The 25,546-nt window shown below is 42.3% G+C and overlaps 1 protein-coding gene and 1 long non-coding RNA gene across 5 annotated transcripts in view; one reads left to right on the top strand and one right to left on the bottom strand.

Annotated features, from left to right (window-relative positions):
• Positions 1-223: 223 nt before the first annotated feature.
• LOC147342183 (uncharacterized) lies at positions 224-2,444 on the bottom strand. The gene is made up of 2 exons (XR_015157386.1): positions 1,111-2,444; positions 224-685 (listed from the first exon to the last, which is right to left on the bottom strand). It is a non-coding gene; the product is annotated as an uncharacterized LOC147342183 (long non-coding RNA).
• A 218-nt stretch (positions 2,445-2,662) lies between these two features.
• The window catches only part of APLP2 (amyloid beta precursor like protein 2), a 62,584-nt gene continuing 39,700 nt past the window's right edge, over positions 2,663-25,546 (top strand). For all 4 annotated transcript variants that reach the window (XM_086383128.1, XM_086383127.1, XM_086383125.1 and 1 more), the window contains exon 1: positions 2,663-2,851. In XM_086383128.1, the coding sequence (XP_086239254.1) occupies positions 2,747-2,851 (105 nt within the window). In that variant the 5' untranslated portion in view covers positions 2,663-2,746. The remainder of the gene's footprint in view (positions 2,852-25,546) is intronic.

The raw sequence follows: 25,546 nt of genomic DNA, 5'->3' as shown, positions 1-25,546 counted from the left end.
AGCTCATCCTTGAATACACAGTCCCGAAAGCATGAATAATGGGGCCACTACTTTGAACTCAGGGAATTTCACTTGCTTTTCCCTTAGCATTTAGAGTCAGAGAAATTTAGACATCTCTGAGATGAGTCCCTAATTTTGTGGGCAAGGAAACAGCTCAGAGGGTCTGTAGAACTCACCCAAGGCTCCAAAGTAGAATTAGGTCTTTCACAGTCACTTGATACTGTTTTCGAGCATATTTTCACAGAAATTTTTATTTCATGCTTTTCACTATTGTACATTCATTTTTCATTGAATCACACAAATTGGTGAATTAGGACAGGTTCTTAATATTCCCACTTGACAGAGGAGGAAAGACAGTCGCATGATGAACGGTTTGTCCATAGTTACAGGGCTGCACCAGTCCACTCTGGCTGCCAGAACAAAATATCACAGACTGGGTGGCTAAACAGCAGGAATTTCTTTCTCACAGTTGTGGAGGCTGTGAAGTCCAAGAGCGTGATGCTGGCCAGCTTGGCTTTCTGGTGATGAGGGCTCTCTTCCTGGCCTTCTCACTGTGCCCTCACATGTTGGGGGTGGGGGTGGGGGTAGGTGGGTGAGCATGGAACAAGCTCTCTGTTCTCTTCTTAGAAGGGCGCTAATCCCCTCTTCAGGGCTTCCCCGGCAGCTCAGATGGTAAAGAATCTGTCTGCAATACAGAAGACCAGAGTTTGCTCTCTGGGTGGGGAAGATGCCCTGGAAAAGGGAATGACAACACACTCCAGTATTCTTGCCTGGAGAATCCCATGGACAAGAATTCTGCAGGGTTACAGTCCATGGGGTCACAAAGAGTCAGACAGGACTGAGTGACAAACACTTCCACTTTCAATCCCCTCTTGAGGGCTGCTCATGACCTCATCTAACCCTAATTACCTCCCAAAGGCTCCATCTCCAAACACCATCATTTTGGGGGTCAAGGCCTCAGCAGGCATGAATGTTGGAGAGGATACACTTCAGTCCATAGCAACAGCTGAAGGCTGAACTAGGGCCAGAATCCCGCAGAAGGGATTTCCATGATGCTGCACAAACATGAGCCCGTGTGTCCAGGATGAGGGGACCTGCACTGTGACCTACCTATGTCTTGTCAGTGGCAGGAGAGCTTCGGAAAGAACCAGAGGAGCAAGTGGGCTTTCCTGGTGGCTCAGACGGTAAAGAACCCGCCTGCCAGGGTCCATCCCCAGGTTGTGAAGATCCCCTGGGGGAGGAAATGGCTACCCACTCCAGTCTTCTTGCCTGGAGAATCCCATGGACAGAGAAGCCTGGGGGGCTACAGTCCATGGGTGGCAAAGAGACACAAATGAGGGGCTAAACAACAACAAAGGGTAGCAAGTGTCATAGTAGGGAACAGGGCTCTGGGGATTCGGAAGCAGAGGCGAGCAGACGAAGAGAAAGATGTTTACAACACGTAACCGGAGCGAGGACAGTGCAGGCATGGAGAGGACATTGGAATGGAAAGGTGCAGGCTGTCTTTGGGGAATGGGGCAGAGCCTGTTCAAGTCCAGGACCGGGCGCGTCCTGCAGTGGGGCTGCAAAGTCCGGCCTTCTCCTGGTTGGACACTGTCTCTTCGCTTCTACCGTCTGTTTCCTGGGGGTAGAGACCCTGCTCTCTATGTATTTGGAAACGAGCAAGGACGCTGCAGAGGGTGGTCCATAAACCTCACGGCTGCAGAGAGGAAACAAAGCCGGCAGCGCCCCAGCACCGCGAGGCCGTGCCCGCTGTGAACCGAGTAGTACGGCGTCTCCCAGCTGGAGTGGAAGCTCTGCGGGGCATGCAGGCAGAGAGAAGCAGGTCTCTTGCTAGCGATCGTCAACCGAACAAGAAAGAAAAACGATCTTTTCCTGAAACACACGAGGAAGGCCTGGACCTGGGCTCTGAGGTCAACGTGGTCCTCGCACCGCTGGTCTCCGGTGGGAGGGAGCTATCCCGGGCTCTAGTGGCCGCCGGCAAGGAGTAGGAAGGCTGAGGCCTAAGGACCAGCGGTCGAGAGCTTGCAAACAGCGACTCGGGGCGGGCGGCGGGCTGGGACCCGGCGCGCCCTGCGGGGGTTGGGGCGGAGGAACGCAGCCTCTTGCAGCCCTTCTTCTGCCCAGGAGGACGGCCTTCTGCAAACCTGCCTGGACTCGGAACAATTCATCCTGTTTTTCTTTTAAAAAAAATAAATAAAAATCCTGTTTTTCATAAAATCATTGTCAGAACCCCGAAGAGGGCGGTACCCGAAGGAATCTGGAAAATAGCCCGCAGGGGCGGGCAGCGGGGCGTGTCTGGTGTCGGGCGGCTGCAGGAGAACAGAAGGGCGCAGTGCGGGCAGATAACCAGGAGGGTGCTGGCGGCCCAAGCGCACCCCGCCGGGGCCCCCCCAACCCCGCACACACCCCTGCGTCCCGAAGCAGCCGGGGCCCGGCGGGGCGGGGCGTCAGCACCTGGGGGCGGGACCGGGCGGGGTGCGCGGCTGGAGCGGAGGGAGGGGCGGGCTCTTCCGCCCTCTGATTGGGTCTGGGCTGAACGAGGGGCGGTGTCTTGCGGAGGTTCTGCGGGTCGGCATTGGGCGCCAAAGATGGAGGGTGTGGTTTTGTGAAGTCAGTTCCGGTCGGTGTAAAACCCTAGGGGCGGCGGCGAACAAGCTTCAGATGCTTCTGGGTCGCGGTGGGAACGCTCCGGAGTCTGTTTGTGTGAGCTTGAGAGCCGAGCGCTAGAGCGACCCGGCAAGGGATGGCGGCCACCGGGACCGCGGCCACCGCGGCCACGGGCAAACTCCTGGTCTTGCTGCTGCTCGGGCTCACAGCTCCCGCCGCGGCTCTGGCCGGCTACATTGAGGTGGGGACCGGGCGAGCGCCCGAGCCCTTTCTCCTGCGCCCGCGGGGGAGCGCGGCCTGCGGGCGGGCGGGCCGCGGGGTCCGGGCCGGGAGGGGGTCGCGGCGCGCTGGGCGGTGGGGGTGGTCCGGCGCTGCGGCGGGTCTGGAGCGCCTCCCCCGCCCGCCCCGGCTTGGCGCAGTGCTTGGCGCTGGAGGTCGGGCTGTCTCCGCCGCCGCAGAGGCCAAATGAAAGGCATCGGGGTTGCGGGGGGCAGCGGGCCGCCTCGGCCGCCCCAGCCCCCATCCCGCCCGCGGCGCGGCCACATCCTCTGCGGACCCTGCGAAGCCCAGACTCCCACTCCGCCGTCCCCCGGGATCGCGCGAGCCTCTGCCGTGCTCCCTGCAGCCCGGGACCCGGTGCGGCTGGGCTCGCTCCGGGGTCGGCCTTGCAGACCCGGCCCCCCGTGGGTCGCCTGGGCTTCCCACCCGGGAGCGGTGGATGCGGCCTTTGTTGGCGAGTGGGCCGGGCCGCGGGGATGCGGGCGCCCGGACAGAGCCTCCCGGACGGCACGGGAGCGGGTCCGCTCCCCGCAGCGGGTGCGCCCTCTGCTTCCTGTGCGCCTCCCGCTCTGGATCCCGGCTCTGGCGTCGGACCTTCGGGAGGGATTGTTAAATACAATCCGGTTGCCTGAATCTGATGAACCAGGGGAAACCCTTCTCCGCTGTCGGCGTTGCTCCCTTTTGTGGTGGGTTTCAGCGAGCAGGGACAGTACCCGTGAATACGTTGTAAAAACTCTGGTTGAAGCGTACTTTTTCGGCGTAAGTAGTTTCCCCGCACCTGGCGACCTTGCGAACACACACGTCTGTGCCGGGCGGTGGTCCGGTGCTTGCGTGCCCGGAAGGTTCGCTGGGGTCAGGGGGTCCTGCCTTGTGGCCTGGGCCTGGCCGCTTGTAGAAACCTTTCTGTCCACGAGGGAGACGTGGAACTTTATTTTTACTTGGCATCTCGAAATAGTGCTTGAACTGTCGGACTGGAATGTGTGTTTCTGGTGTAGTTTATTTCCCCTCTTCGCTCTTTTGCAAATTACAATGGCTTTTTGCGGAGTTGGCTAATTTCAGAGAGAAGTGAGACTGGATTTGATTACACAGGCATTGACTGAAGAGTTTCTAATAAAAACCCACAGAACGTGTTTTTCTGCAGAAAGTGGAAATATTTCCACGATTAGAAACAGTCGGCTCTAGAACAAACCTCCGGTGAACAGCTTAAAACGTCCTATTCATCCTGCTTAAAGCTTTGATTCTTCAGGGGCGGGGGGCGGGGTGGTAGTGGAGGAAGTTTCAAGTAGAAATAGTTAATGCTTATGTAAGCATACTTCTAGATTAGGATTCTTTTCGTTTCCACGCAGTGTTCAGAATTATGTCTGTGATCCACGATATGGTGTCGCAGGGAAGCACGCTAGATGAGTGGGGTGGGAGGGAAAGGAAAAAGCTTTTGTTTGGAACACAGAATTTAACTCTTGGGGCAGGATGTCACAAACCATTGTTCACATGCTTTTGCCTCACTTCCCAGAGGTATGAGTAACTTCAGGCACTAGTGAATTCACATTCAAGGGTTCATCAGTTTTAAAGAATATCTTCCTTTCAGGTCTAAACAGGCACTTGTATGCCTGCAGAGAAAGAGCAGTGAACAATACCAGAATTAGCTGTTGTGGATTAAGTTTGGTTATTATCCACATCATTGTTCAATCGGAAAGTCCGACTAGACAGAAAGTGGGAATTAGACATTTCCCTAAAATGGTGTTTGAATGCGGTTTTAGGAAAACTTCTCATCTTTGGAGCTGTATTTTTGCCCACCCTTACTAAATTATCTTTCGGATGGTTTTTTCTTTTGTCCAAAAGGCAGAATTTCCTTTATACATATATAATTTGATTTTATTTACTTCAGGCAAAGGGCCGCCTGAGCCTTGGTTTAGATGAGAATGGCCGAAATCAGGATTCTCTTTGAGATGGTCCTTACTGAGATTAGCCAAAGGGATTCTAGCCAAATCCCTGATCGGATTGCTTGGCACAGAATTATTGATTGGCAAATCTTGAGTGTTGCCTGGTGTTGACTGAATTAATCTCATACACCTGTTTAAAAGGAAAGAAAAAGAATCTCTGTATTCAGGGTCACTTCCTCTGTTAAATCCGAGACAAGTTCATTTGAGGGCCTGCTCCCTTGTGGTATTCGTGCTGAAATCCTGCACTCTGTACAGTTTGGACACTGAGAGCTCTAGTTCGTTCCACCACATTTTAAAATGAGTGGGCCCTTTGGTAGCCAATATTCAGGAAACTCATAGTATGACATCTGAGGCAGAAGATCAGTGCTGGTATTTAAGTGATGGTAGAGGCAATGTCTGATTATGACCTGGACAAATACCAATGCCTCTGATAGAAGCATCAGCTTTTATTTTATCATAACTGTGTTAAAATCCTTTGATAAATGTGATGTGCCAAGTTTTGGCAAATCCTCCTTTGATGAGGTTTGTTTTCATCATCAAAAGCTGGGTTGTCCCACAGAGTAGCCACTTGCAGTGGTGGCTATAATGATTGAGGAATGAATTTTCCATTTTATTTAATTTTAGCTAATTTACATTTAAAAACAAAACTCAGTTCAGTGATTGGAAACAACTTTTTATATGAGTCTATTTTTTAAACTACATTTTATGAATGTAAATGCAAGTCAGATATTTCCTGTGAAGTTTAGCATGTGAATTGAGATCTGTAGGTGCTAAATGCACTCCATATTTTGAAGACTTACTATGAACAACCTTGTAAAATAACTGATTTGTAATTTTCATATTGATTGCATTGGAGTGATATTTTACACATTGGCTAAGTAAATTATATTAAAATTAGTCTCACCTGTTTCAAATATAACATATATGACTCATATTTCTCCTGGGTGGTGCTAATTTATTTTTTAAAGTTGGTGCTGTATGAGTGTTTTTATTAGCACAGTTTTTAAATGTTATGTTTTCCCACAATAAAGCCTTGCTTAAAGTTGGTCCAGTATGATCTTAACAGTTTTGAGTATTTTTTTTCTGTTCACTTTTTTCAATTACAGTTTTTACTTAGAAATAATTTCAGGCTTACAAAAAATTGCAAAAATTGTATGAACAACTCATACCCTCTACCCAGATCCGTCAGTTTAACATTTCCCCTGTTCAGCATTTGTCTTGTCACTCATTGTGTGATTATGTATTTTTTGCAAACAAGCAAAGGGGGCAAATTGCATACATCTTACCCCTCTACCCCTGAAAACTTGCAAGTGTATTTCCTAAGAACCTAAGAACCAAGGACTGTGTCCTGCCTAACCCGTTTGGTTATCAGCTTAAAGAAATTTAACTTTGATACAATACTTTGATCAGATCTACTCTCTGTATTCCATTTTGCCAGTAGAACCAATAATGGCCTTCAGAGAATTTGAAAACTTTTTTTTAAGTTAAAGAGCTTTAGAATTCTTGGTAGCAGTACGTGAAGGGTTAATTATTTTTCCAAATATAAAATAATATCTTAAACTTACCTGATATTGTTTTGACTCTAGGAAATAAAAACTTAAAAACCTTACAGGATTCCTCAATTATATTACTCTTACTAAATTCTTGGGCTTTTGCATTTTCTATTTAAAATTACAAGAAAAATTACATAGGGAGTGCGTATTCATTGTAGAAATTTTAAATTCATTTGAAGAATAAGATGAAAAATAACCTGAGATCTTTGTGTTGTCCGTGGAAATTTCGCTGTGAATGTGTTGGTGGTGTCTAGCCTCCTCTGGCTACCAGGTACACATTTTATCAAAGTGACAGATTGCTTATTGAAGCTGGTACCTAACAATTAGTATTTTGAATTGTCCTAAAGAAGTACTGAAAGAAAATAGTTTTCTGTGTGATTAAAAAGGGATAAATTTTTGAACAGTGATTGTAGAGTCTGTGGAGGGAGGCCATTTGAGAGTTGGAAATCGCCCATAATCCAATTCTCATGAGTTGTTTTTTTAGTGAGGTAAACTAGATTACCTTGACTCTTAATTAAATTTAGTCTAGTGCACCTTGATTTATGGTGTAAGATGGAAAATGAACGAAATAGAAATGAGTTCCAGTTCTCTGTATCAAGTACAGCTAATAACTGCTTTTTGCCGAGAGACATTTTCTTACATAAGCATCATGGAAGCTTTTCATGGAATCTTTTGCAACGTAACTAATCTGTTTTTAAAATACAACTCTTCATTTGTTAACCATCCCGCTAATGTTTGTTGAACACTGTTACCAGGTTCCGTGTTAGAGGCTAAACAGTGCAGTAATAAAACCAGATATGCCTCATGCCTTTTCCTCTGCAGAGCGCACTTGCCTGTGACTTTCAGGCCCCACCCCCAGAGATTTCTCCTTGAAGCTATCTGGGAATCTCATTGTCACGGGCTCCCCAGGGGTTTCTCCTGTGCAGGTAGAGAAAAACAAACTGCAGCAAACAAAAAGCCAACAGAACTCAAGTGGGTACAGCATCTTACATAAGTCCCCAAAAGTCTGGTAAAGTAGGTCTTCTCATCCACACCTGAAAAAGGGAGTCAGGAGAGGGCAGCAAGGCCAGGCTGAGAACTGGTCTGTCTTATTGAGTTGTTGCTCCTTCTATATCCGGGTGTTTCATGACATTTCTATTTGGGTTGCAGATTTCTTTCTTTCTTTCTTTCTTTTTTCCACTCTTGTTTACCTATTTTCTCTCCCATCAGGAAATCTGATATGAATATTTTCTTTAAAAGAAACTAATTTCACAGATACTGTATCATGAATCCACGTATTGCCAAACTGCTAACAGTGGTTTTCTTTGAAGGTTGTAATTAAAGGAGACCTTGCCGTTTTACATTTTCCATGGATTTAAAAAAAAAAAAATCGAATGCTTTTTTGTATGTGCAAGTTCTCTCTTTTTTACAATAGTAAGCTTGTCTTGTCTTTATATTCTGATAAAAAAAATTTAAGAAACTCTGACCACCTGTGGGGAATCTTATCAAATTAGTGTATGGGATTATTTGGAAGGGAAAATGTTATTGGCACCAGACTTCCAATCACTGGCCTGGTTGGTAGACAAACTATTAGAAAGAGGCTAACACAGTAACGCATACGACTAGAATAAGATTGTGGTCCAGAAAAAAGTCAGTCATCATTTGGAGTGGGCACCTGTTGTGTGGGTTAATTGAACAGCCCCGCCACAGCCTTTCTTTCTGCTCTGCCTTCCTCAGCCTGGCGCTTCTTGAGGTTGCAGAAGGGTGTTTCAGTTTCAGAGCACAGGCTCTGTTGTGATAACATCCAGGGGATCATGGGGTTTTTCTTAGAGCTCATCAGCTGGGCTGAATGATATCTGGTGCTTCCAGCTGAAGCAGTCATGGGTGAGTCGTGGTGGTGGTTCTGTGACAGGCTTAGACTGTGCACTGGGTTCTGACGGGAAAGGGGGCTGTGCATGTTGGGTGGATACCAGCCCAACATCTGCTACATATGGCTGGTCTGGCTGGAAAGGAAAATAGTGCATTTGTTCTTACCTAAGTTACCTGTGAGTTAAAAGTTTGCTGGCGGAATTGAGACAACGAAGAAGGCTCTCCTATGGTTTATTAGGGTCTTGCACTTCGTTTTGAGGGATGTTGCCATCCAGAACAGAATGGCTGAATGGAGAAGTACCTGAAAATTTATAAGGGAGATATTTAGCCTAGAGAAGATGAAAACATGGATTTTAATGTGGGTGATGAAGAACATTTTCAGGTTTTTATATATTGTCTCTGGAAGGCTAAGTATGACTTAACCTAGGCTCAAGCAGAATTTTTACATGGAGAAAGAAATGAGCCAGTAAGTGTAAAGAGTGTAGGACCTTTTATTCCCTTTCATTAGGAATATTACCAGCATAGCATGGTAAGTATATAAAAGGTACTCATATCCACTTATCCCCCATCCAGTTTCATTAAATTTTAGCACTTCCCATCTTTGCTTTAACTTTTTTTTTTTTTTAAAGAACTAAAACACTTTGGATAGAGAAGTAAAGCATTATAATAGGCCTCTGAACCCCCATCCCATTAATCTTCCTTTCCGGAAGTTACTCTTATCTTGAGTTGGGAATTCAGCATTCCCATTCATGTTCCTATGTTGAGAGAAAACCCTTTGATCTCTTTGGATCCCAGGCTTTCAAAGATCAGGGAAGAGTGCAAATTGTTGGAGTGTTTTAGAGAATTTTAGAAGGAAAGGATGCTAGGATATTTGAAGTGGAAGTAAGGACAAACCGTGCCTGTGAAAGGTGCTACTGCCTCATCGCAGCCCTGCACACCGATGTGTAAAGCCTGGGGTCTTTCTGAGCTTTTTACAACTTAAATACACAAAGGGAAAAAAAAGTATAACTCAGTGTGTTTTCATAAAACAGATGTTTGTGTAACCACTGCCAAGGGCCAGAAATAGAGCATTCCCATTCCCCACTGCCCCTAGTAACTGTTAGCCTGACTTTTTATGGTGATTATGTCTTGCTTTTTTTCTTGATAGTTTTACTATCCAGGCATTCATCCCTAAACACTGTAATTTAACTTTTCTTGTTTTCTAGTCTTTAAGTAAATGGAATCCCTCAGTATGTTTTCTTGAGTTTCTGGCTTCTTTCATTGGACGTGTTTTTGAGGATCATTTGAATTACTGATTGTAGCTGTGGTTCACCTGTTTGCACAGCTGTATAGTACTCCCGTATCTGAAGAAACCACAATTTGTTTTGCTGTTGACGGACATTTGGAATGTCTCCAGTTTGAGGTTATTGAGATAACACTACCCCTTCTGCTACTTGCCTTTTTACCCTCTTCTTCATGATGTCTTTAGAAGTTCTTCATTTTACTGTCTAATTTATCAGTTTTACTTTTTTTTAAATTATGGTAGGTACTTTTTGTGTCACGTGTGAGAAATTTGCCCCCAGAGGACATAGTTATTCTCCTGTGTTGCTGCCTGCCACGGGCCTTCTGTTTGCCTGTCACATTTGGAGCCACAGTTTCCCTGAAACTCATTGTTGTGTAGATACAAAGTATTGGTCTTTTTACTTCTTTATTGTTTTTCACGTAGTTACCCAGCTTGCACCATTTAATGTCAAGGTCTCCTTTCCCTCCTGTTCTCCCCTGCCACCTCTGTTAATATTTATCTCTCTGTATGTGTGAGACTCTTTCTGGGCTGTCCTAATCCACTGTATCCGTGTACCAAGTCCACGCTGTCTTAATGACTGTGCTTAGTAATGAGGATTTATACCTACTGGAGCAAGCCCTTCTACTTGGATTGTCTTCATTAGTGTCTTGACTGCTCTTTGACCCTTTTCTTTACATATACATTGGCTACATCTAACCAAAAACAGCATTTGTTGGAATTTAGATTCAGGTTGCATGGAGTCTATAATTCAATTAGGAAAAAGAGATATTTTTCTAATATTGAGTCTTCCAACCCAGAAACATGATATATGCCTTTGTTTAGGTCCTCACTAATCAACCTCAGTGTTTTAAGCTTTTTGCATAGAAATCTTATATATAGTATGTTAGATTTATTTATAGATATCTTCTTTTTTTGAGTGCTATTATAAATGGCATCCTGAAATTTTGGTTGTCATTTTGTTGTGGTTGTAGAAGTAAAGTTGATATTTTCATTGCCTCTTTCCTATTTTCTGTAGGTTTATTTTCTATTTTATTACTTTCTGTCCATTATTATTCTTTTCCTACTTTTCACAGGTTTAATTTCTTCCCCCTAGCACTTTGAGATGACTGCTTTATTTTTTTCAGCTTTTTTTTCTCTTCTAATTTGTTTAAAGCTATATATTTTCCTCTGAACAGGGCTTTAGCTGCAATTCATAACTTTTTGTAGCTTTCTGTTTAATATTTTTAACAAAGGAGATGTGTGTTTGTTGCTCAGTCATGTCTGACTCTTTGCAACCCCGTGTACTGTAGCCCGGCAGGTTCTTCTTTTCATGGAACTCTCTAGGCAGGAGTACTGGAGTGGGTTGCCATTCCCTTCTCCAGGGAATCTTCCCGACCCAGGGATTGAACCCTGGTCTCCTGCATTGCAGGCAGACTCTCTCCTACATTGCAGGCGGACACTTGACCATCAGAGCCACCAAGGAAGCCCATTGTGTACAACACTGTGTAAGTTTAAGCTGTACAGTATTCTGATTTGATACATTTATATATTGCAACATGTTTACCACTGTATCACTGCTGCTGCTACCACCTCTCATCCATAATTAAAATTTCTTCTTGGTAGTGAGAGCAATTATGATCTAGTCTTTTAGCAACTTTGCTGTTTACAAAACAGTATTATGGACTATAATCACTGTGCTGAGAGTTAGGCCTCTAGTCTTTAACCATCGTTTACAAATTTGTACCCTTAAACAAGATACAAGTTTGGATATATAATAATTTCATTATCATTCAAGTAAAACAATAGATTTTTCCATTGTGACTTAATTTTTTTAAAGGTAATTTAGAAGTATGTTTCTTAATTTCCAAAGATGTGGAGGAGGGTATCTGGCTGTTTTTTAGGCTGTTCATTTCTAAGTTAACTGCTTTGTTGTCAGAGAATAAGTCTGTATGATTTCAGTTTTTTGAAACTTGTTGAGACTTGCTTCATGGCCCGGTTTATGATAAAATTTTTGTTGTGTGCATAAAGAAAATTTTTATTCTGTAGTTGTTACTGATGGTGTTTTATATGTCTTCTGATCATACTGTTTTCATTGTTGTTCAGATCTATATCCCTAATTATTTTTTAAATCTTTTTTCTTTTACTGAGAAAGGTATGTTAGAAATCTCCCACTGTGGACTTCCGTGGCAGTCCAGGGGTTAAGACTGCTTCCAATGCAGGGGGCCTGGACATGATCTCTGGTCAGAGACCCCACGTGCTGTGTGGATTGGCCAAAAAAATATATCTGCCACAGTGATTTTGGAAAAATGTTTCTCCTTGTCATTCTGTTTGCTTTGATTAGTTTGAGGCTGTCATTAAGCATATACAGCTTTAAAATTGCTATCTCTTCCTAAGGAATTGAACCTCTCATAGCGGTATTCTCCTGTGTTATTTCCAGTAAAGTTTTTGCCTTTATCAGTACTTTGTCTAATATTTCCATCTTTATGTTTTAAATGTGTTTATGTTGTTTCTTCTTTTGCAGACTGAGGAAACAGCATTTGTCTTTTACATTTAACATGATTGCTGAGGTATTTGGGTTTTCATCTACTGTCTTATTTAGTGCTTTTTGTTTTGTTCTGCTAATTCTATGTTTTTTTTTAACTGAAGTATAAGTGGTATACAACTTTATATTAGTTTCAGGTGCACAACATAACGATTTAATATTTGTGTGTAAACAGGAGCCTCTGGTCCATGGGGTCGCACAGAGTTGGACACGACTGAGCAAGTGAACACGCACGCTCACATTTTGTGAGATGATCACCACACTTAAGTCTAGTTAACACCCACCACCTCATGGTGACTTGTCTTGTGTGTGTGTGTGTGTGTGTGTGTGTGTGAGACAAGAATGTTTAAGATTTACTCTTATAGCAACTCTCAAATATACAGTACAATGTGGGTCGTTACAGTCACTGCTGTATGTTGCTTCCCCAGACTTACTTCTATTATAACTAGTACCTTATACCTTAGAGAAACTTGTCTTTTGACTGCTTTCACACATTTTGCTCACCTTCCACCCCTCAGCCTTCACTGCACATGTCTGACAAGTGATCTTTTCTCTATATTTATGAAGTCAGTGTTTTTAGAGTCCACATGTAAGTGAGACTATGCAGTGTTTCTCTCTCTCTGTCTGACTTACTTCACTTTATATGATGCTCTCAAGGACCATCATGTTGCAAATGGTAGGATATCCTTTTTATGGCTGAATAGCTTCCCACTGTGTGTGTGTGTTCACCGTATTTCCTTTATCCTTTCACCTCTCAGTGGACATTCAGGTTGCTATGTTTATCCCCTTACTCAACTCCTTTGAAAGTGGTTCTTATTTTACTTCTTTCTCGTATTACTTCGGAACATACTTTCATAATCTTTTGTTCTCCCTTTAGTGGTTGCTTTAGACATTTAAATATCTTTCACTTATCAACGTTTTATATTAATTGGTACTTTTACCCTCTTCCAAGAATAGAAGATCAGAACACTTTAACCTCCCCTCAACATTTTTGCCATTGTTGTTAATTTCATGTAAACCCTGGAAGACCTCATACAAGCCATGTTTTACACAGTCAAGTGAACTTGGCATCAGTGGTTATCAACTCTGGGGGCACACTGGTATCATCTGGGGAAATGTTTACAAAGCACAGATTGCCTACACTCCAATTCAGACAAATTACATCAAGGTCTCTTGAGAGAAGGTGTGAGCCATTAGTATTTCTTAAAAACTCTTCCCAGTGATGCAAATTTACAGTGAGATTGAGAGCCCCTGACTTAGATTTACATATTCCCTTTGTTATTCTTCATGCATTTTGTATCTCTAAGCTGCTTTTTCGGGTAATTTTGTATCTTCCAAGACACACTTTAGAATTTTCTTAAGGTTGGCTAGTGACATATATTCTTTCACCAAATATCTGTTTTAGTGTCTTCCTTGCAAGACAGGTTCATTGGAGATAGAATTTCTTTCATCATTTTGAAGATCTTATTCTTTATTCTGTTCCTTGATATTTAACGTCTGTTCTGATGTTGAATATTATCAATAGCTTATTGGAATTAACTGTCAGATTGGTGTTCCTTTGAAGGTAATGTGTCCCTTGTCTCTGACTACTTACTAGACGTTCTCTTTGAATCTGATTTTCAGCAATTTTACTATGTACCTAGGTGTGGATTTTTTTTAAATGTATAGCCCCTTGCTATCTTTGGAGAATTGGTTCCAGGATTCCCCTTCCCCCGGGACCAAAATCTGTGATGCTTACGACTGTTATATAAAACGGTGTGCTGCTAAGTCGCCTCAGTTGTGCCCGACTCTGTGCGACCCCATAGACAGCAGCCCACCAGGCTCCCCCGTCCCTGGGATTCTCCAGGCAAGAACACTGGAGTGGGTTGCCGTTTCCTTCTCCAATGCATGAAAGTGAAAAGTGAAAGTGAAGTCACTCAGTCGTGTCCGACTCTTAGTGACCCCATGGACTGCAGCCCACCGGGCTCCTCTGTCCACGGGATTTTCCAGGCAAGAGTACCAGAGTGGGGTGCCATTGCCTTCTCTGAAAATGGTGTAGTACTTCCATACAACCTGCGAATATTCTCCTGTATAGCTGCAGTAACCACTAGATTACTTATAATACCTAATGCAGTGTACATGCTATGTAGATAGTTGTTAATGTTGTTCAGTCACTCACCCACGTCCTACTTTTTGTGACCCCATGGACTGCAGCATGTCAGGCTTCCCTGTCCTTCACTATCTCCTGGAGCTTGCTTAAACTCATGTCCATCGAGTCGGTGATGCCATTCAACCATCTCATCCTCTGTCGTCCCCTTCTCCTCCTGCCTTCAATCTTTCCCCGCATCAGGGTCTTTTCCAATGAGTTGGCTCTTCGCAAGAGGTGGCCAGAGTATTGGAGCTTCAGCTTCAGCATCCGTCCTTCCAGTGAATATTCAGAATTGATTTTCTTTAGAATTGACTGGTTTGATCTGCTTGTTGTCCAAGGGACTCTCAAGAGTCTTCTCCAACACCACAGTTCAAAAGCATCAATTCTTTGGTGCTCAGCCTTCTTTATGGCCCAACTCTCACATCCATACATGACTAGCTTTGACTTTATGGACTTTGTTGGCAAAGTAATGTCTCTGCTTTTTGATATGCTTCCCTGATAACTCGGTTGGTAAAGAATGTGCCTGCAATGCAGGAGACCCTGTTTCAATTCCTGGGATGGGGAACATCCACTGGAGAAAGGATAGGCTACCCACTCCTGTCTTCTGGCCTGGAGAACACCATGGATATATAGTCCATGGTGGGGTTGCAGAGAGTCTAACATGACTGAGTGTTTTAATATGCTCTTTTGGTTTGTCATAGCTTTTCTTTCAAGGAGCAAGGGTCTTTTAATTTCATGACTGCAGTCACCGTCTGCAGTGATTTTGGAGTTCAGGAAAAGAAAACCTATCATTGTTTCCCTATCTGTCTGCCATGAAGTGATGGGACCGAATCTCATGATCTTGTTTTTTGAATGCTGTGTAGATAGTTGTAAATACAATGTAAATGCTATGTAGATAGTTGTGAATACAGTATAAATACCATGTAGATAGTTGTAAATACAGTGTAAATGCTATGTAGATAGTTATTGGCCTACCGAATTTTTTTTTCCCTGAGTATCTTCAATCCATGGATACAGAATCTGAAGTTATGAGAGGCTAACTATCTTTTGCTTGTAGAGCTCTTCGAATCTGTGGTTTGACGTCTTTTATCAGTTTTAGAAAATTCTCAACCACCATCTAAGTATTTAAGTCTAAATTCTCTCCTTTTCCTCGGGACTCCAGAAACAGACGTCGTAGACACTGTTGCCCTAGCCTGTGTGTCTTTTCATGCCTCATCTGATAGCTTTTCTTTTGACCCATCTTTCTGTTTACTAAGGATTTCTTCAGCTGTAGCTAATCTGCCATGAAGTCTCATCCATTGAATTAAATTTAATTGTTGTAGTTTTCAGTTTTATAATTCAGAATTGGTTGGGTTTTTTTTTTTTTTCAATTGTTTCCTAATTACAGCTGAAATTCTTAATTTGTGTCTTTGAAAATGAGAAGTATACTTAAAGTCTGTGTCTGAGGTCCCTGTGTGTCTTTTCTATTTGTTTCTGCTGGTTACTTATTCATGTTCCTTTACCTCGTTTGTCAGATTATTTTTGATAATGTGCCATATATTTTATTGATACAAATGCTTATAGATGAGTTTGAGGCTGGGGCTGTTATACTCCAGTGAGTGATTTGTTTCTACCTGGGGTGTGATGAACTGGCAATCTAGGATCTCACTTTTGTTTCACAAATTGAGAGAAATAGAAGCTGAGCTGCAGTCTCTGTGAAGTCCTGTCAATTTCTGGATTACCCTTCTAGAATCAGCGTGTGTTGGGGTCTCAGTCCAAACCACTAGCGTTGTTTCCCCTCTGCCTCCTGCCCTGGACTCCAGCCCTCTCTATTTGATCTTTCAGGCTGTTAAAAGTACTGCTTAGCTGCATCTTTCAGGATTTTTCAGCATCCCCAGAGGAACAAAGCCCTCTGTGCTTTATTCATCTCCTTGGGCTTTCATCCTCCCCTGGTTACTGACTTGGGAAATCTTCACTGTCTTTTTAGGTTCCTACTGCCTTTAACTAAATGCTTTTTTAAAAATATGTTGCTTTTCTAGCTGTCCTTATCAGGAGGATTGGTCTGAATTACGTAGTTGACCATAACTGAAAATTAATTCCCTTGAAATTAGATATCTGCTGGGAGTTTATAGAGAGAACCTATGTTATTTTAACTAGTTAGGGGAAAAGAGTAGACAAGCAAGAGTGGAGTGGCAGTTTCTGGTGGTGGTTGAAGTAGTCAGAATAGTGATAGCTGTATTTATGGTGCAATTACCATGTATAGTGTTTTACACATACTCATTGAAACCTTTGAACTACCTTCTGAGACAGGTAATATGGTTATTCCTGTTTTACAGATACAGGAACTAAAGCATACACAGATAAAGTGACTTGATCTTGGTTATAATCCGTAAGTGATGAACTGGCTCTCAAGTTTGTGCTTAGTGGTAGAAAGGTAGCCTGGGGAGAGGCCCGGGAAAGGGATACTCAGGTCAGCATGGGACCACCACGGATTTGTGGAGGTTACCTAACAACAGTCCCTTTCAGGCAGAAATTTGCAGTAGGTGATTCTTAGTAATCAGAAAGTAAAGAAAGCCGTTTCAAGGTTATTTATCTTTCTGTACCACAGAATCACTATCAGATCATAGAATTTAGGCTTACAGTCACTGTGCATTATGACTTGAGTATGTATCATCTCAGGAACCTATTTGCTATGTCTTAATATCTTTCATTAAAAATGACTGAGATTATAAATTGATGCTTTACAAATGATTTTTTGTAATAGTGACTCTGTGTATCCTGTGTTAAAGAAAAAATATATGGTCATTGTGAAAAATCTAGAAAATACAGGTAAAGCTAAAACAAAAACAAATAAATTAACAGCAATTTGCCAGATAAAAAACCTTAAAATTTTCCCAGTCTGTGTTTTTTTGAAAGAATGGATTCCCTCTTAATATGTGTATAGTCTGTTTTCCTTCCTTTTGACATATTGAATAACTCCAACCCATTAAACATTTTACAGCATTGCTTTAAATTGAATCACCTTTCATGGTTTGGGACATTTGAACTCCCTCCAAAAAAGAAGATGTGCACTATCCACTACTTTGAGTTGCCTCCCATACTCTGAATTTGGGCTGTTTAAGTTGACGCACAGATATTCTGAGTTACTACGTGAGAATACTGCCTACCAGCCAGTGGTTGGATATTCGCAGCACTGTTGGAACTATCATTTGAGTATTTTCCTGCATTTTTGCCCTTATTTTTTTGATGCACAGCATACGGTTTGATGCAGTTGGTGCTTATTTGGTGCTTTCTAGGCTGAGAGTCTTTGAATTGAGGTGAACGAACAGTGGGCTCAATTATGTAGAAAGAGCTAAGGAATGTTTATAAAATGCTAGAATTAAGTTTTCAAGAATAATTTTTTGTCCCTAAAACAATGGAAGTAATTGAGATTTGTATAAATCATTAGCTTTCTAGTGGCAGAATTCCCCCAAATCACATGTATGTCTTTGAACTTTGCCTGTCTTTTCAGGATTATATGTAAAAACAAGAGTCTTCTCTATAATATTTTTATAATTTACATTTCTAATTTTTCACTAATGTAAACAGTATGCAATAAGTAACTTTTTTTTTTTTTTAATCCTTTTAGCTGTATCTCAAATTGACAAAAGAACTATTGTATGAACTTGTTCAAAAATTGAAGACTTTCCCTGGTAACTGGTTCATTTGAAGTTCCTCATGGTCCTTGTTGTTGGCAGACGTTTATTAAAATGCTGTATGCAGAGCACTGTGCAGAGCATATAACACAGCTGAGGGCAACATACAGTTCCTGTGATGATAAGTGAAAGAAGCCTTTTAGGTGGTTAAAAAAATGATAGCACTTCTCCAGTCTTTTAAAAATAGATTATTTTAATCTAGCTTATCTTTTTTAAAAAGAAACTATTTATAGGGTTTACTTCCAGGTATTTTTACATTGTCCTCCAGTGAGTTCCTGCTTTCAGTTCTTTTGGGTATGTACTGGAAAGTAGCCTGGCTAGATCATACAGTAATTTCTATGTTTTTTAACTTCTTGAGAAACGCTGCTCCATTTTACATTCCCACCATCAGTGACAAGGTTTCCAATTTCTCTACATCTTGGCCAACACTTGATGCCTTTTTTTTTTTTTTTTTTTTAATATTAAGCCATCTTAATATGGGTGTGAAGTGATATCTTACTGTGGTTTTAATTTGTATTTCCCTAATGATTAGTGATGTTGAAAGCCTTTTCTTGTTGGCCGTTTGCATTTTCTTTGGAAAAATTTCTATTCAACTCTTTTACTCACTTTTGAATTGGGTTTTTGTGATGGTGGTTGTTGAGTTGTAGGAGCTCGCAATATTTTCTGGCTATCAATCCCTTACCAGATCTGTGATTTTAAAACTAAAGGTTTTTGGTTTTTTTTTTTGAAGTGTGGTTTAGCTATTTTTTCTTGTATTGACTGTACTTTTGTTATCATATGTAATTGAAATCATTGCCAAATCAATGTTGTGAAAGTTTTTCCTTATATTTTCTTCTGAGAGTTTTATCTTTTTCGCCCTTATGTTTAGATCGTTTATCCATTTTGAGTTAATTTTTATTTATGACTTAAGAGTCCACCTTCATTCTTTTGCAGGTGACTATCCAGTTTTCCCAGCAGTGTTTGTTGAAAAGACTCTCTGTTGAATAGTCTTGACACCCTTGTAAAAAGTCATTTGAGTATATATTCAAGGGTTCATTTCTGAGCTCTCCATTCTGTACATCTGTTGTTTTATGCCGGGACCACATAGTTTTGTTTACTGTTGCTTTGTTGTGAAGTCAGGACGTGAGAGTCTTTTTTAAGATTGTGCGGTTCCATATGAATTTGGTTCCATATGAATCAAAATATGCTGTTGAGACGTTTATGGGGATTCCATTGAATTAATAGATTGCTTTGAGTAGTATTGTCATCTTAATAATATTAAGTCTTCCAATCCTTAGGTGCCAAGGGTCTTTAAGATAGATGATTACCCTCAAATTTATTATAATCGACAGAATATAATTAATTTTTGTTTATACTATGACTTCTGGGTGTTAGCTGTTTGATGAATTGTACACTTTACAGATTAACTGCGGCCCCTCTTACGAAGCCTCCCAGTACATTCCTTCCCATAGAGACTGAACACTTGACGCTTGAAGACAAAATAGAACCTACTCAAACTCCAAGTTTTATTTGGCTCTCACTGTCATGGGCATCATTGTATTTTACGTTCAAATTAAACATCACCATTTCCAAATACTGTGGACTTTTGTCTTAAACATTCCTTTCCGGTGTTTGAAGAAATTGGAAATCTGGCAGCAGCAGGCCCCCTTTATTTGTAAGAGCCTCTGGTCTCCCGACCAGAGGCTGGGTGTGGGTTATCATTTTGTCTACACCCCCATCTGCTCTCTGTCATTCAGAGGCACAGAGTTTTCAACCCTTGTTAAAAAGTGGAGAAAGTTGGCTTGAAACTGCCTCTTGCAATAACTATGTATTACTCATTTTCAAGTGAATTGCAAACCACATTTCATAGCAGAATCTTCCCTGATTGGCTGTCAAACCAGCCAATTCGCCAGTGCCCTGCCCCATGCCCCTTTGAAGAGGGCTTCTGCTTAATGCTCTATGAATGTTTTTCTTTTCAGCAATTCTTTTTTTTCTCTCTCTCTCTCATAGCAGCTCTTTAAGAAAAATGATTATTTGAGGCTTGATTAGATTCTTGGGACTACATTAATAAAATATCCTACTGGGCTAGTATTTTGAAAGATTAATCTTGTGAATTGATGCAAGTCGTTGAGACTGAGTGCTGTTAGTGTTGTTTTTAAACAGTGGAAATAGTAGTCAGGACAGATTAAAATTGGATTGAAACATTTAAAGTATTGATTTTAAAGGATTAAATGCAAAGTACGGACTCAAAACTGATAAACTCCCAACCAGGCTGAGCCATTACATGTGGGTGTGTGTGTGTGTGTGTGTGTGTGTGTGTGTGTGTTGGTGAAGAAGCAAACTTGTCACTGGCTGGTGGGGGTTCAGGCATATTGTAAGCCCAGTGCCAGTTCCTGCTGGACAAATGGATCCTCACTGAAACATCCCCACAGAGATCTGATATCAGGCGAGCAGCTTCTGTGTTTGTCTCTGAAAAGCTCTAGACTCTGAGACTCTTAAGTTGATTCGTGGTAGCAATGTTTGTTGCAGTAAATATTAAGATAATGTTATAGCTATACCACTTCTAGCGTCCTTTTTCCTTGGTAATTTGTGAAGATAAATTTCTTTTGGATATCACATCACTGTTTGGAACATTTTAGAGTTTTATGGGACAAAATGTTTGGAAGAAATACAGGACTTCGATTACATCATTTTGTAGCAGCGTAGGTAAAGTTCGTTGTTGGCCAAGTAAAATATTATCATGTTAAATATTACTGAGACTAAGGTGTGGCTTTGTGATGTTATGTGGGTTACTATTAGTTTTACGTATGTTTGGAAATATTTGAAACCAGTTTTTTTTCCTAAGGCCAAAGAATTCACTTTAACCTGACAGGAACACTTGTTCTCATCCTAGCATAAGGCGTTAGAAATGCATTGTGAAAGTTCTTCCACTGAACTACTTAGTAGCTGTTTCCGAGAAAGGCTACTGCTCTAGTAGCCAGCATGGATCGCCCAAATTGGACCTGGGTACTAAGTTGCCAAGAGGCTTCCCAGATGGTACTAGTAAAGAACCACCAGCCAATGCAGGAAACATAAAAGACACTGGTTCAATCCCTGGCTCAGGAAGATCCCCTGGAGGAGGGCATGGCAACCTACTCCAGTATTCTTGCCTAGAGCATCCCATGGACAGAGGAGCGTGGCAGGCTACGGTTCTCAGGCTACGGTTCTTGGGGTTGCAAAGAGTTGGGCACTTGTTGGGTCACTCACGCACTAAGTTACCAAATAGCTGCTGGCCTGCCAGTTTTTGAAGGTTTCAAGGTGAACTAGTTCTGATGACTGTAAGACTATTTAGAAGAAAAAAATAAGGGACTTTTTTAGACAGTGTGTGTTCTGTACATATTTTCATATCTGTTGACAATTACTTCTGTTCTTAAATACTCCCCCCCCCGCCCAGTACTTGAATACTTCAGAGACCTTGTGTTAAGGACAGTATGTTTGTTGGAAGAAATAATTTTCTTCCTTCATTGCTTGAGTTGCTGTCATTTGGAGGCTGGTCTAACTAAGGACATGTAAACTCTTTACTTTTAGTAGAGTTAGTTTTTTATAAAGTGGTTTGGTTGTTGATGCACCGAAGCTATATCAATTCTCATTGGGTGAATTTTTAAGAATTATTGAATTTGTATGTGTGTAAATACACATATGTGTATATAGGCATATAGATACATACAGATATGGTTGTGGCTTTTAAAGATATATTAAAATAAAAAAATAAAGATTATTTCAGTTCAGTTCAGTCACTCAGTTGTTCATGTCCGACACTTTGTGACCCCATGAACCACAGCGCGCCAGGCCTACCTGTCCATCACCAAATCCCGGAGTCTACCCAAACCCATGTGCATTGAGTTGGTGATACCATCCAACCATCTCATCCTCTGTCATGCCCTTCTCTTCCTGCCCTCAATCTTTCCCAGCATCAGGGTCTTTTCAAATGAGTCAGCCCTTCGCATCAGGTGGCCAAAGTATTGGAGCTTCAGCTTCAACATCAATCCTTCCAATGAACACCAGGACTGATCTCCTTTAGGATGGACTGGTTGGATCTCCTTGCAGTCCAAGGGACTCTCAAGAGTATTCTCGAACACCAAAATTCAAAAACATCAATTCTTCGGCACTCAGCTTTCTTTATAGTCCAACTCTCACATCCATACGTGACTACTGGAAAAACCATAGCCTTGACTAGACAGACCTTTGTTGACAAAGTAATGTCTCTGCTTTTTAATATGCTGTCTAGGTTGGTCATAACTTTCCTTCCAAGGACCAAGTGTCTTTTAATTTCATGGCTGTGGTCACTATCTGCAGTGATTTTGGGGCCCCAAAAAATAAAGTCAGCCACTGTTTCCACTGTTTCCCCATCTATTTGCCATGAAGTGATGGGACCGGATGCCATGATCTTCATTTTCTGAATGTTGAGCTTTAAGCCAACTTTTTCACTCTCCTCTTTCACTTTCATCAAGAGGCTTTTTAGTTCTTCTTCACTTTCTGCCATAAGGGTGGTGTCATCTGCATATCTGAGGTTATTGATATTTTTCCCGGCAATGTTGATTCCAGCTTGTGCTTCCTCCAGCCCAGCGTTTCTCATGATGTACTCTGCATATAAGTTAAATAAGCAGGGTGACAATATACAGCCTTGACGTACTCCTTTTCCTATTTGGAATCAGTCTGTTGTTCCACGTCTAGTTCTAACTGTTGCTTCCTGACTATTTGGTACTTTTTAATTGTTTGGGAATGCATAAGATGATTTAGCAAGGTGGTGGTGGTTTTTTCATTCAAAATGTAGTTGGAGTTTGCTGATAGTTGCCATGCTCTCATCTGTCTTTTATTGTATTACTTTTGTGGAGTGTCTGAATTTAAATTAAAAAGGCGTGTTATTATTCAGAGTAATTGATTAAGCTTGATTGGGCAGTGTCTGTAAATCGTCAGTGGATGGAGCTTTTAGCACAAGGAAAGGATGGTTTAATTGCTCCAGGAAAAAAAAAAAGATTGGATGGATTTTTAAGAAAGTTAATGCTCAGGGGCAGGTTATAAACACTGGCATGGAGACATCACGGAGGTTTCTAGAAAAGTTAGTTGAGATTGGGAGTAAAAGATCACTGAACGCATCTTGGGGAAGATGCCCGCATCCCTGCTGGACGTGATTGAGGCATTCATGTGCAGTGAACCAGCACTGAGCACCATCCAGGCATGTACACTGGAAGGAGGTAGTACGGTTGTCAGAGCAACAGAGAATGCTCATGCCTGCCCCAGGGACGTTTTCAAGGAAAAGAGATGCCATCTTCTCTGTTCTTCACTAGGTTTAAATATTTTAAGGAGCCTCAGCCACACCATCCCATAAAAGATAAAGAACTCCAAAAGAACTTTTACGATCAAAATACTTAGGTTTATAACAACACTCGTGTCTGTCCTTGTTTCTCTTTATTTTCATATTTGGTCAGGAATAGACTCCCAGTTTATAATATTATACCTACATTAAATAGGGGTCCTGTCATGTACCTTTCGGAGAAGGCGATGGCACCCCACTCCAGTACTCTTGCCTGGAAAATCCCATGGACAGAGGAGCCTGGTAGGCTGCAATCCATAGGGTTGCTACGAGTCGGACACGACTGAGTGACTTCACTTTCACTTTTCACTTTCACGCATTGGAGAAGGAAACGGCAACCCACCCCGGTGTTCTTGCCTGGAGAATCCCAGGGACGGGGAAGCCTGGTGGGCTGCCATCTATGGGGTCGCACAGAGTCGGACACGACTGAAGTGACTTAGCAGCAGCAGCAGCAGGAAGCAGTTGGACAGTAAGCTGGGGATCTCCTATGTGACGGAGTTTGCAACTCTTTTCTATTGGGATTATTCTATTTACATGACGTCTTCCTTACCACCCAAGCCTCCTTGTGGGTGAGAACTTGTGATTCTTTCATTTTGTTTCCTCTGGAGTCTGCTCTTCTAAGGTTGTTGGAAATGTGTGTTGACTCAAAACAGAAATAATTGAATCAACTCCTGAGTGATGTCAGCACCGTGCATTTGATTCTGTGGTTGTCAGAAGCCTAGGAGAGTGGGATTTTTGTTTGTTTCTGTTTTGTCTAGTCTAGTTTTGTTAATGTCTCAATCAGGCTTCTTTTACTATTTGTAGATCTAAAGAGCTGGGAGATGGAGGCGAATCATCTTCCCTTCCCCCACCCTCCAGCAGTTGGATAAATTAAGAGCATTGGCTCCTGGCCCTACTTCACCCACTTACATAACTTACACCAAATCCCCCTTTTAGGAAGAAATGTCTCAAGGTCCTTTTTCCTGTCTTAATTCCTGTTCGTTATTTTACTTGTAACCACTTGTCTAGCCTGGCCTCTTCAGAGAAGCTTTGTGGCTTTCACCTACTTAGCTGTCCAAGCACCTCAGTCTTGTAATGGCCAGAAACTTCCTTCATAATGAAAGGAAGGAAAATGCAGTAAAACAGAGTCTATAGGTGAATGAAAACCAGTCGTCCCTAGCAGTGTTAGCCGTGCACTTAGCACAGCCCTGTCACTAGAAGGAAAGGCGAGGCTCGTATGAAATGTAACTTTCTCCAGCTGACATTTTTTTAAAGGCAAAAATAGGTGAAATGAGCTTTGACAATACATTTTGTTTAATTCAGTATATCTGTGTGTGTGTGTGTGTGTGTGTGTGCTCACTTACTCAGTTGTGTCCGACTCTTTGCAACCCCATGAACTGTAGCCCAATAGGCTCCTCTGTCCATGGGATTCTCCAGGCAAGAATACTGGAGTGGGTTGCCATTATGAGTAATTAGTCCCTGAATACCACCCCTACTCTGCACCCCAGGAGAAGACCACAGGTTACTCTGGGACCTCAGGCCCAGCAGAGCACAAGGCACTGAGAGGGGAAAGTCAGGCCCCCCAGACCCACGACAGCCAGGCTCGGGGCCCAAGTTGGGGAGCTGTAGAACTCCTCTCTGGGTGAGTTCTTTCCATGGGCTGAAGACATCCAGCCAGCTTTGCAGTGTCCCCTTCTTTAATACTGAGTTAGATGACTTAGGGTCACAGCTACTTCAGGGACACCATGAACCAGAGCCAAAATGATGGGGAGAAAGCAACTTGAAGACCATGCAGGGAGTGGATAGATAACTTTAGTAGACTCTTTCTGCTTATCTCAGAAAGGAGAGGGTATTGGCTCTGTAATAGTTTTGCAACAAAAAAAGACTTTCAGAGAAAAAGGAAGAGTTGTTGGTTATTAGAAATGTGATATTGCTGCTGCTGCTGCTGCTGAGTCGCTTCAGTCGTGTCCGACTCTGTGCGACCCCATAGACGGCAGCCCACCAGGCTCCCCCGTCCCTGGGATTCTCCAGGCAAGAACACCGGGGTGGGTTGCCATTGCCTTCTCCAGAAATGTGATACTAGACATTTAAAAATCTGGTTAGAAATCTTTATGAAAGAAGGAACAAAAGCTAGAAAAGATAAAGGTAAGATGTACCTGATAAAAAATTCAGAAAGAGAGAAGAAACCCAGGATTGAGTGTTTCATTCACACTGATGTGACCCCAATGAAAGGTCAGGCAAGTGAGTTGACAAAAACCAGACCAAGGCTCCTTATAGTCAAATTTCAGGATACCAGAGATTGGTAAAATTTTACTTCCATGTAGGAAAAACCAAACCTGCACAGCAAACTAGGGATCAAACTGGCTAGATGTACGAGCAGCAGTGCTGGGAGCCAGAGGA

Source organism: Bos grunniens, chromosome 29 (assembly GCF_055505025.1).
Source record: "Bos grunniens cultivar Pamir isolate PY7600 chromosome 29, Bosgru_T2T1.0, whole genome shotgun sequence".
Taxonomy (NCBI): Eukaryota; Metazoa; Chordata; class Mammalia; order Artiodactyla; family Bovidae; genus Bos; species Bos grunniens.
This window is presented reverse-complemented; position numbering and strand designations above follow the sequence as displayed.